At 42.1% G+C, this 12,773-nt stretch overlaps 1 protein-coding gene across 3 annotated transcripts in view; it reads left to right on the plus strand.

Annotated features, from left to right (window-relative positions):
• Positions 1–12,773, plus strand: part of DOCK11 (dedicator of cytokinesis 11) — a 1,169,031-nt gene that overhangs the window by 202,319 nt on the left and 953,939 nt on the right. For all 3 annotated transcript variants that reach the window (XM_085607886.1, XM_085607887.1, XM_085607888.1), the window contains one exon: positions 3,870–3,965. In XM_085607886.1, the coding sequence (XP_085464012.1) occupies positions 3,870–3,965 (96 nt within the window). The remainder of the gene's footprint in view (positions 1–3,869; positions 3,966–12,773) is intronic.

A 12,773-nucleotide genomic window follows, 5' to 3' on the forward strand; every position in this document is an offset into this window, starting at 1 on the left:
TTAGATGACCTCACACTGATCCTCAGGAACAACAATACGTGACCCCTCTCATCCACATGCCAACACTACTTTATGGTATCACTAACAATGTTTGACAAAGACGATATACACTCCTGTTCTGTCAGTGCTGGATGTGGCCGATGGATGTGACTTACTAAGCTTTGTAATGACCATTTGATTGTGACACATGAACTTTCATTTTTCAAATTACTGGGTGAGCAATTGTATCTGTGGCTTGTGGGTTTGATTTTCTGATGCTAACTAATAAAATAAACACAATTAAAAAGGTTCTTGTAGTCCAACTGTCTTCAAAACTTAAACCTCTCCCATATTGATGAGAGGCATGCTCAACTGTCTCCCTAATACCACCCTAGCACCTAGTATCAGGGAGACCATTGAAAGGTATCCTACATGTGGTGGCATGGCTTAGCTGGGACTAAAAGAAATTCAACTACACCACCCTTGTTTTAAAAAAATTACACTGGCTCCTCCTTTGAGCGCAGATCATCTTCAAAAGCCAACTGCTTCACTTATAAAACTCTCAACAGTAAGACCTCAGCTTACCTGGCAAGCAAAATAACCACTTCCAGGAGACAGGGGAGAAGATGTAGCCTAACGGCTAGGACGGTCAATCTCTAAGCTGGGGAACTGGGTTCGTGTTTCAGCAATGACGCTCAACATCCTGTGATTCTGGGCAAATCACTTAATCTCCCCTTGCCGACAAAAAATGAATGTGTCCTTGTGTAATGCAACTGGTGCTCATGTAAAACGCTCTGGTTCCTGATATCTTCGGGTCAAGTTTACGCTATATAAAACTACAGAAAGAAAGAAAGGACAATGCCAGACCATGAGCAGTTATATTGACAGACTGAAGCCATAGCATTTCAAGAAGGAAAAAAACTGAAGGCTCCCTCTTCAGGGCACTGTAGCTCTAGAGCTAGGTTCAGGCTCTATAAATATGAAAACATACATACATGCAACCCTGATGACCCCTCTTGCTCCAAGCATTACAATATGTTCAGCTGTATCAAATACAGCAGAGAGGCCCAGTAGAATCAGCTCCCCTCTTGACCTTGTTGCAGTCTGTTCTCTACAAGTGTTGCCATAAGAACGCTTAGGAGTGTTTATAATAATTTCTTTGTAAACTGTTATCTTAATACTAACCCTTAGTTAAAATATGGTTTGTGATAGCCTTTATCGACATTAGGGGGCCTATTAGGATGGTGGGCGGACTTTAGTCCGCCTGCCACCCTAGCGGTGCTGGGACCGGCCGCCAGTGGTGCGGTGGTCCTGCACCTGCAGTTAGGATGCCACCGCCACTGTGGCGGTGGCATCCTGCATTCCCAGCATTGTGGTGAGCTGTGCTCACAGCACCGCCCGCCACAATGTTGGGAATGCACGTTGTGCACAAGACACCACGTGGTGCCTGCCACCTTGTCCGTGGCAATGTACCATAGGTACCCCTCATGTGCCCCCCCACTCCCCAATACCCGGGGGGCCCGCAACGGGCCCCCGAAAGCAAAATCCGCATGCCTTTCCGTCACGGAAAGGCTGCTTCCACTCCCATGCTAATATCAAGACACTTTTCTGCCCGGTCGACTGGTCGACCGGCGGAAAACCGACGGACGGTCTTTCCGTCCACCGGGGTCCCCCCCGCCATACTAATATGGCAGGGAGGAAATGGGTGGTGGGCGGGGTATGATGTAGGGCGGATCGCCACCGCCATGCTGCCGGTGGCGATCCGACCTACATCATAATAGACCCCTAAATGTCTACTATCGTGCCATGTTTCACTATCCCTTACATTATACAGAGTCGGTCCATCTATAATACAGAAGTCATGAAAATTGGACCCCGACCGTAAATTCCACAAAGATGACGTAGTGATAGCAAGTCAAATCCCAATTCCTGGTAAGCCTCTTTTGAGAAGGATTTTACCCCCTAAAGCAAAGCTGTTTTTCAGTAAAGAAAACGGTTGGAAGTTTACAGATAAGTTTGATGCTTTATATTTGTGTTACATTCTAGATAATACGCCATACAGGAGAACACCGCCGTGTTTCCCTGAAGACCGTTGTGTGCTCCCTGTGCGTCCAAAAAGGACAAAGATGGCACTATGCGTATTTCAAGGTCTTTTTTTCCCCTCTACTAGTCCTTGTTGTTACTGTTACTCGGAAAGACCTATGTTAGGAAAATTCGTTCTTGAAACAGACACTGAACAGCTTCCAGCTGTGAATCAAATGAATAATATTCCAGTGCTAAAACCGAATAACTACAGTATGTCATAAAATATTTTTAGCATATTTCATCTATTACAATTTGAAAATATTAGCTGTTATTAGCTGGCACCAGAAGAAATGTTCACTAACATTTTCTGTCAAACAAATTAAGAATGGGATATGTTTTTACCACACTCACTGTACACTAAGTTTACATTTCGGTGCAAGAATATTCCAGCGGTACATGGGACAGAAACACATTCATTTTCGAAATAGACAGAAACAGTTGTAGTTACTTATACAAGAATTTTACTACGGTTGATTGTTACTTTAGCTCTTGGAAAACGGATACACTGCAGCAAGAACTATTGTTTCTACGCGGAAACGACCGCACCACAATCACATGTTATGGTTTTGGCTCGTAATTAGAGTTTAAAGGCACAGTAACATTTGTTGTGTGTATTTTTTAACAGTTACCATTATATGTGGTAATAATATTTGCATAGCAAATTTTGCAACGTAATACCCTGGCAATCATTGTCAGTAGCATGCAGCATCATGATTTGATTTTGTTTTGCTGATGATGTTAATTATGGAAAGCCAAAACGATCCCTGTGCTCAATTATGAAACAAATGACTTCCCGTAGTGCATGCAGAAAAGTCTCCTACAGATGGGCTGGAGGGACGAAAAATATAGTGTAAGTGTCTTTGTGAGTGAAATATATAGTTACATATGTATATGAAATATATATACATTATTTGAAAAAGGACTTTGTTGGTGTGTTGTATACAGTTTTGCTTTAGACGAAGGTTGTGTACTTTACAATAGATAGTTAGTTTATTTTTTCATATCCAATTTTAATTGTGATTAGAAATCAATACATCCTGTAGCGATAGTATATAACACTAACATTACCTTGTAGACTTCTTGTAACTATGCCTTGTGCGTATACATGCTACACATTGGTTGCTCTGAAGTGTACAAAAAGTGATGGATGAATGCTTGAATTAATCTCTGCCACTGGTAATCACTCAGTACAAAAGTTACTCGGCACCACATCCCAGTCCCTCATTTTTTCTCCCATCATGCCACCTCAATTTAGGCCCAGCCCTATGCAAATCAGTTTTGGCCCTGTTCCAAAGGCAACAGTCCAGACCGAACATTTCATGCAGGTCCATCATGGAGACGGGTGTGGTGGGGTAAACCCAAATGGGAAGGCAAGTCATATTCATATGGTAGTACCTTTGGTGCTTTTTAATGAATCTGCCTGAAATGTGACAAGCTGTTAGCAAGTGAGGCCGTGCAGGACTGGCAGACTCGTGGCAGACAGTTACCAGCTTAATCTTAATATTTTGAACTATATGAAAATCCATCAAAGAAGGGCTGAAATAAAGGGATGGGCCATGAAAGCCATGTTTCTCATGTTACGTTCTTAGGAATGTTTGCTCTCTGCCACGAAATCAACACTGAATACAACGCTATAAACTGTTAAATGTACGCCTTTGCCTCCAAAGCTTTTATTGCATATGACGAAAAACTATTTCAACGCACTTTTTAAAGAATTCATAGCATCTTAAAATGTGTATGATTTTAAAGATGTCCTTGCATTCTTATGATGAAGTCTCTAACTTGCCATGCATACTTCATTCCAGGATTCCACGTCGCTATGTTCTCAGAAGGGAGGAGTTATAAAGCAAGGCTGGCTGTACAAGGCCAATGTAAACAGCACAATCACAGTCACCATGAAAGTAAGAACATTTAATTAAGTTACTTTATGTATTAAGGTGTTTCTCACGTTTCGAGTCCTGTTCTAAATGTGCGCAGTGCTGAGTGTTGCAAAGCGTCGATGGGTACAACTGTTTGTTGTCAAATGAGCGCTTGGAATTGAAATATTATATTTAAAAATGAAATCATGAACCGAAATTTATAAAGAGCTGTAGTATCATATTAAGGAGCTTAAAGGGTGCGTTTTGTTTACTTTTACCTTTGGTATGGTCTTTCAGAAGCAGCAAAAAGAGTTTTCCCTTCTTGTTTAGTCGTGAATTGCGTAAAAACACTTACACCGTTTCAGTTCAAATAAGACACACAAAATAATATAAAATAAGGTGTATGCAAAAAAAGGTGGCGCAGAGTCAGGACATTGCAGGCAGCTATGACAAAAAAGTTCGTGTAATTCCTCATATCATGAAGCAAGGTAATAACGGGATCTTTTTTTGCAAAAAAGATGGAGACAGATGTAATTTCAATGTAAAAATATTTGATATTGTGTTGTCATTCTCATAGGCCTGTGTTTGGACCTGAATGGCTCAAGATATTCCACGGGTCGGAAACGTTTCAAGTGCAACGCATTGCCAGTAGTAAGGACAGGAATTGTCACATCAGCACATCAGTGTGTAGATACAACACACAGAGCAATGACTGATGAGACACTAACTCACATCACGAGCAATAATGAACAGCTTGGGACTGCATGTCACTCACTGGACACAATGAAAGACTCTCTAGTTTTCTTCTTGATTGCACGAGGAAATTGAGACTCCTGCCAGTAGACATGACATCAGCTGGCACCTTGGCACTTTAATGGACTATGCTACCCTTTAAGTTAATGAATAGGGTCCCAGTTAGAAAGAAAACGCCACAAGGTCAAAAAAACTCCTTTATGATCTTGATGATTCTTGATTGTAATAGAGAAGCATGGCTAGGGTTGATAAGACAGGCACAAACAACACTCTGGATCAGGCTTCAAAAATACTTCAGCATAACTCTTTTTGAAGGACAATCTCCAATAGGAATCCTTTTGGAAAAAAAGAGAAAAATCAGGCACAAAAAGAATAGCAGTCAGTGTGAACGTGATAAGAAAATTAGAGAAAGAACACCTCCGGACAGACATGGGCATTAAAAAAACTAAATTAAATGACAGAAAAAGAGAAAAAGGCTATGTTGGTTTACAATTATCAGATAGATATAGTCTTGGATCCGGCCACTCTTCCAGAAATTTTACATTTCCAAATATTGGCTTGCAGAGGATTAAGAACCCCAGTTTTGACATTCCTCATACATCTGCACCTTACCACATGTCTCCTGCCATCAGTGCTTTACATGGCATGTGATGTAGGTGCAATTGTGAGCACACTGATGCTGGCAACACAGAGTGAAGAGAAACGTCCCTTCGTGTGCTGAGTGTTTGCACCAGAGATAAGCGTTCTTCACCTTGCACAACTCAAGACCTAAGGAACATGCCATTGTCAGTAAATCTACTCATAACCTTGCTCTGACATGTAACATTGATTTCCACAATCTTCATTGAACCAAACTTATGACATTAGACATGGACCACTTTGTCAAGTTGAGTTCTGAAATTTAAAAATACTTCAAAGTATTTCATTACGGGTAGCCTTAGAACTAAAATGGAATTTGCAAGAATATTTCTGAAGCACAATACTCCACAGGATGTCTGTCAACGCAACAGCAGAAGAAAGTTACATGCCTTTGTATCTCAAAGGCAAAGAATTAGAGATCTCCTTTCTCAATTGCCATCAATGTTTTTGCTAAACTTATAAAGCATACCTTATTCATACTTCTATAAAAAGTGGAAAACACCAAACTGTGTTTTTAAGAAGGTACCACAACAGCTTTGTGTCAAGAACTGGATGCTAAGATCTGTTGAGTTTCCGTCTTGTATGCCAGAGGAAAGGACAACCCCTCCTAGGAGGCATGAGGCCATCCTGCACTCAATAATACATATGAAAGGGCTCAATGGTCTCCTTCAAAAGGTCTTAATTAGGAGGAAAAAACTCAACGAGTTAAAAAGACTACCTTGGAATGCTTGACTGAAGATGAAGATTATCAAAGAAGTTATCAGCAAGGCACCAAAATCCCACTGATATCACAGAAGAGGATGGACCCACCAAGGACATTCAGAAGTAGCTACAATAAGAGTTTCATCTATAAGATAGAAAACTTAGGAACTAAAAGTAATGGCAAGTGGGTGGGGAATGCAACAAAAAATGAGGGAACTAATTAGTCGAGACAATCATCATTTGTAAATGCCTCCTTATATATGATTCAAACAGGAAAATATATTTCCATATTGGATTGAGAGCCTCAGATAGAAATCACTGGACAGACAGCCATCTTGGAGAAGAGAGTTTATAAGGCTTGTCCACGTCCCTCTCCTAAAACTCAAGCTGTCAATTTGGCACACAAAGAAGAAGTCCAAGATTGACATCCTTTTCCCGGCCCTGAACTCTGCATAGTGGCCATGGCCTAGCTCACTGACAATCAATACGGCTCAGCGAACACCCCTCTCTGTGACCGCTAGAGCTGAAACGCTAATCTTGGCTGTGAGCACATTTAAACATACACTGAGCATAATCCAGCAACATTCTACCTGACAGTGTGAGGAGCGCACCATCTTTTGCAGAATGCTTGTTAAGCTCTCTGCACAGACATAGCTGTATGCCACCACCCGAAATCTCTGGGTTTAGTGGGGTGTTATTGAAACTAACAGTGGACATACAAGAGAACATGATATTGAGTCCCTCTATCAAAAATATTAGTATAAGGTATCCCATGAAGACGATAAACACTGGGCTATTTTGTCAACTGTTGATAACTTGGGCAAAGGAGCTAAATATGAAATTATTGCACCATTTCCATCTGAAGGCAAAAGATCTTTTTTTAAATCTGTAGAAATTGTATGCCAAGGTTTTGGAGCCAATCGTAACAGCTGTCAATATTGATAAAGCTTATGGTGCAGTGATTTATGGTAGACACAAATAGGACAGGCAAGAACATGTTCTTGAACATCAGAATGAGCAGCTGGTTACCAAAAAGAGCGTAAAACTAAACCCACTGTAGCCTTAACTCCTCTTTGACCAGAAATATCAGAGAATTACTCTCTCTCGGCACATCCATTCCTTAGTTGTAACAAAGATAGCTTGTTCTCTGAAATGCAATTCATTTTGTTGAACTAAAGGAGTCATTATATGAAGCTTTTCCAATTACTTTGGACCTATTTATTATTTAGTCATCTTAACTCTGTTTAAAAATGACTGAACTATTCTAAACATGCGTTGAGGTGGAATTTCAGTAAATGATGACTCGGGGTAATAGTGACATAGTTCATCCACCCAAAATTCTTTGAATCTGGAATATGTGATAGTGAAATCATACTGTGCACAAAGAAACGGCCATCTGACCTTATGAATGTTCCTACATTTAAGATATCACAAACACTTCAACTGCTTGTGATCAGTTTTAAGTCCCTATCATCTCCATTCACTACAAACCATCTTCAACATGTGCCTGTTCATCACTTTCTTACTCTTTTAACAAAACTGCCCCAGCTGCTCTTTTATAGGTGACTGTTTCCATTATAAACATTTTTGAAATATTAGGATAGAATACCGTTTGGTACTTGAGTAAACATCTGTTTGTAGTTGAAATATTTGTATTCAGCCTAAATCCAAGATACTCAACTTCTTCATTCTGAAACCAAAGCTTCTTGTTTTTCAAAGACAAACTATGTCCTTCAAACTCACAATTGTTTTATGTTCCTTAAGAGTATCTGAAAACATCAGTAAATCAACCAAAGTCGAGTAATGCAAACTAATTCAAGCCATCAGAAACGTCTGAATCCTTAAAACACTGACAAATGGCAGGAGCATGGCACAAACCAGATGACATTATAAGGTATTCAAAATGGCCAGCTAGGAAGAGGGAAATTGTTCCCCCTTGTTTTCTCCCTTTAAATGGAACAGATGATACGGAGCTCATAAATCAAGTTTAGCAAAGATTCCATGGTGCTCCATAGACTGATTCCATTATATCATTTACGAGAGGTAAAACATATCCATCCCTGATCGTACTCTGATTTAAATCTCAATAATCCATAAAGCTTTCTTAGGTACAAAAATTAAATTTGCCACAGAAGATGATGAAGATGGCGCAATTAAACTTTTTGAAATTTCTTGTGCAAATAAGACTTCAGTATCTTTTTCCCTTTCTCTGTTAAGGAATGAATATGTCCAAAAACGAACAATAGTGCCAGATCTGATTGGCATAGCACAATCATATTTTATATGGGGGGGGGGGGGTAAATGGTCTTTAGAATGAACTAAAACTGGGAAAAAGCATGGGACTGTGTCGGCACAGCATAAAGATTAGTCACTCTTAAATTGAATTGGGAGTATTTTAACTTGTCACTGAGTGACCAATAACTTCTTGAGGCCAAACAATGAGCAGCACAAAACTGTGATGACAAAGATACTAAAAGAGTAGGCTGATTCACATATGCATTATGCCCTCTAAGCACAGACTTCAACATGTTTCACTATAATTAGGAGAGTCAATGAAGTCAAAAGACAACACTTGATTGTGATCTCAAATGAGACTTTCAATGGAAAAGAGGCCTCTCGTACTGAGCCTGAAGCCATCAACAGTTTGAATTACTTCAGGAGTCTCCTTCGCTCTCTAAAGAATATTAGTTATAACGGCTCAGTCCTGATCAATGAACATTACACAGCAATGCAGTGGTATCAACAACTTATTCTTCTTCATGATGACGGAGTGCTGTCCCCGTTCCAGACATTGCAAGACCGCTACGACCTCCCGAGAGGAGATTACTTGCTGCACGCGGCGGTGGTGAGAGCCATACAGGCACATTGGGGGGAGGGATTAGTTGAGCCCGCGACGACGCTGGCGTGCCAATACATAATGATGTCGGCTGGCACTTTCAAAGCAGTGACGTGTCTATATTTTCGGATGCTGAACGAAACCCTTCAGCCCTTGGCTGCGTTAAAAAACAAGTGGGAGCTGGACCTGCAGGTGGAAATCCCGGACACCACGTGGACGCAACTAGTGCGAAGAGCCAGAAAAAGCACGAGAAATGCACGTTTTCAACTGATTCATTTCTATGTGCTCCATAGAGCATACCTTACCCCAGAAAAAATAAGGAAATACTTCGGGGCTGAGGAGGCTGCTTGCCCTAGATGTAACAAGATAGGAGCAGATCTGATCCACATGTTGAGGGCTTGCCCACACCTGCAGGAGTACTGGAGGGAGATAGGCAGCACATTGAATGAGGTAGCAGACAGAGACTTACAGTACGACGAGGCCGTTAGTGTACTCCACTGGTTCCCGCACACGCCCAAGAATAAAATATCCAGCAAGTTTATAGATATGGGCTTCATATTGGCAAAGAGGGAGGTGACTAAGGGGTGGAAATCGAAGTTAGGTCCAACACACCGGAGATGGCTGAACGAATTCCTAAAATGGGCGGCTAGTGAGAGCACACTCAGGTATCAGCTAGCTCGCCGCAAACCAGATGAACAAGCTCAGGAAGCGACGATGGAATGGGAAATTTTAGTGCAGGCCTTGCGAGACAGCCTAACTATGGGGAGGAAGACGAGGACTCTGATGACGCAGTCGATGCAGTCGTGGTACCGGCTCCCCTGCCAGTCACACACGCTTAGTAATTAATGGAACTCTCCTGCTAACCACCACACATACCAACTCTTCCTGGCTAGGCGCTATGGGGGGGACACTGGGGGGGGGAGGACCGAGGGAGGGATTGCAAGACCAAAAATAATGGAAGAAGAATGCGAGGTCCATGAGTAAAAGCAGGCAGCGGATTTCCCCACTAGACGACCGTACTTGTAAGAAATGTAAAGATGTAACATATGGTTAAGTGGCGCCGCCCGGCCTCCGGGATGTGGGCAGTACGGCTGTGTATACCGCACGGATGTATGACTAAGGGGGGGCGAGAAATCTGCGTTAATGACATTTATCCTGAGTGCTATACAGTATATTTGGACCTGCAATAAAAATGGTTTGACAAAAAAAAAAAAAAAACACATTCTCCTTCATTTCTCATAGGAATCAGTAAAAGGAACAAATCATTATAAGTGATATTCATAGAAGAGCCAATAAAGCCAATGCACCCCTGTTTTAGTCTCTTTCTCAGAGTTTTGCAATCTTCCTACTTTCTTCTAAGGCTGTTTACCACAAGCTTTACTCATTTGTCCTCAATATATACACAGCCCGGCCTTTTCTATTGAAGGACTCCTAACTGCCTCAACTGGCATAGGCTCTTCTTGGGGCAAGGGTTCTATTGATTCATCCTCCCAGTAGCCATGGTACCGCCCTGCACTTAACAATCATATGAAATGCACTGACAGTCCGCAATAGGAGAGGAAAAGCAGTAAAGGTAAAGAAAAATTCCTGCAATCAAAAGCACCAAACTCCCTTGCCATCATGGAAGATGAAAATGTGAAGCAAGAATATCTAGAAGTAGATCCAGCAGAAATTAAAAATGTAAGAAGCAAAGATCAGAGACGAAAATAGAAGCAAGTGGGCGAAAGACATGACAAAAACTAATGGGATGTCTTGAAAATGCCTCCTTATTTATGAGTCAGACAGGACCTGACATCACTGGACAGGACTCCACTTTTTCTTAGATTGAGAACCTCAGATATAATTTTCTGGCCATACCACCATCCTGGGAAGGGCATTTATAAGGATTTCCGCTCCTCTTACCGGGTGATCATGGTGTCGGTTTGCCATATCAAGAAGCAGCGCGGGGTATACGTCCATTACACAGCCCTTGACTCCGCAGTCCTATCACCGCCATTCTCTCTACCATTGAGAGTGGCTTGCGGAACACCACTTCAGGTGACAGCAAGTGCAGAAAGGCCAATGAGGTCTAGGTATCATGGACACTTTACCATAAATTGAGCAAAATGTCCTGCAGCGCTTCCTGACTGTGCAAGGAGTGCACCATATTCTGCATGCTTGCAGGGTTTAGCAAGCACACTGCACACATTGCCGTAGCACCTTGATAATCGCGTTTCATACGCTAAAGGGAAAACATTGGTCTACATTAGTCACTGTGTATTGTTATGGACATTTGTACTGTTTAATAGTTTATGTGTTTGGATCTTGCCCAAAAAGATGCTTTTCTCTTTAAAGCCTTGCAATATTTCGGCAGCTTGTTTTACAACTTTAAAGCTGTTGTCCAGCATGTTTTAATGTTGTATATTTAGTCAAAAAACACATTTATTGTTTATCAAATATCCAGTCAGATGAGTTAAAAGCAACAGTATCCTGAAACATAGAATGCGAGTGAACAATCTGCGATCCCAGTTAATGCATGCATTTGGCCTGCAGGAAGCGCGTCCCACCATGTTCTTAACTGGTTAAGTGCTTCGTCAGTCAAACTTCATGAACATTTAGTGGATCCAATAAGACGATCCAGGCTCGGTGGCATTCAGTTTGGAAAGCTTCTAATTTCCCTCTAGCAGTAGCTAAAGCTGAACTCACCCGGACGCCTGGAGGCAACGCAGCTCACAGTATCCACTTCAAGTCATATGTTGCTTGGAAAGAACTACAAAAACACAAAACCTGGAAGAAAAGAAATACTCTTAAAAAAAGCAAGATTACAGCAAACTTGAAATGTAAACACGGCTTCATGACTGTCCTATTAGTTGATGGGTTTTACTGCCATTGTTGAGAAATCGATTTGTGTTTTTGCCTGCAGAGTTAAGAAACTGAACATGAGCCCCATGAGGTTTCAAAGTCAGCTTTTAGTTAGTGTGGGGTCTGAGAGATGGCAGTACCCACCCCAAATAAAGCCCTGCCCATAACCTAGGTGCTTCAATCAATGCATCGTTACTGGGTTTAATAAGCTTGTTTCCTTCTCTTTGTTATAATTCCTAGAGGTTAAGAAGAGGCACGCAGCCCTTAGGAAGGCATCTGTTGGGATGGATTGTGCACTTCAGGCCGGATGAAGGAGTCTGCTGGGCTGCAGCTATCACCTTGTGGTCATGAAGCGTTTGTATGTGAGAGGCGGCCTAATGCCTTCCTGGCAGCTGGCCTCTACCCAGTCGGTCTAATAGCTTTGAATTGGAAGGTCTTGCTTGCAGCACAAGGTATGTGGTACAGTTTGCTTTGGTGTGCTTGTGCTCACGTGTTTACAGCTGGTGGAGCTTTCTTGCAGCACGAGATATGTGGTACAGTTTGCTTTGGTGTGCTTGTGCTCACGTGTTTACAGCTGGTGGAGCTTTCTTGCAGCACGAGGTATGTGGTACAGTTTGCTTTGGTGTGCTTGTGCTCACGTGTTTACAGCTGGTGGAGCTTTCTTGCAGCACGAGGTATGTGGTACAGTTTGCTTTGGTGTGCTTGTGCTCACGTGTTTACAGCTGGTGGAGCTTTCTTGCAGCACGAGGTATGTGGTACAGTTTGCTTTGGTGTGCTTGTGCTCACGTGTTTACAGCTGGTGGAGCTTTCTTGCAGCACGAGGTATGGGGTACAGTTTGCTTTGGTGTGCTTGTGCTCACGTGTTTACAGCTGGTGGAGCTTTCTTGCAGCACGAGGTATGTGGTACAGTTTGCTTTGGTGTGCTTGTGCTCACGTGTTTACAGCTGGTGGAGCTTTCTTGCAGCACGAGGTATGTGGTACAGTTTGTTTTGGTGTGCTTGTGCTCACGTGTTTACAGCTGGTGGAGCTTTCTTGCAGCCCGAGGTATGTGGTACAGTTTGCTTTGGTGTGCTTGTGCT

This window comes from Triturus cristatus, chromosome 5_2, assembly GCF_964204655.1.
Source record: "Triturus cristatus chromosome 5_2, aTriCri1.1, whole genome shotgun sequence".
Classification (NCBI taxonomy): Eukaryota; Metazoa; Chordata; class Amphibia; order Caudata; family Salamandridae; genus Triturus; species Triturus cristatus.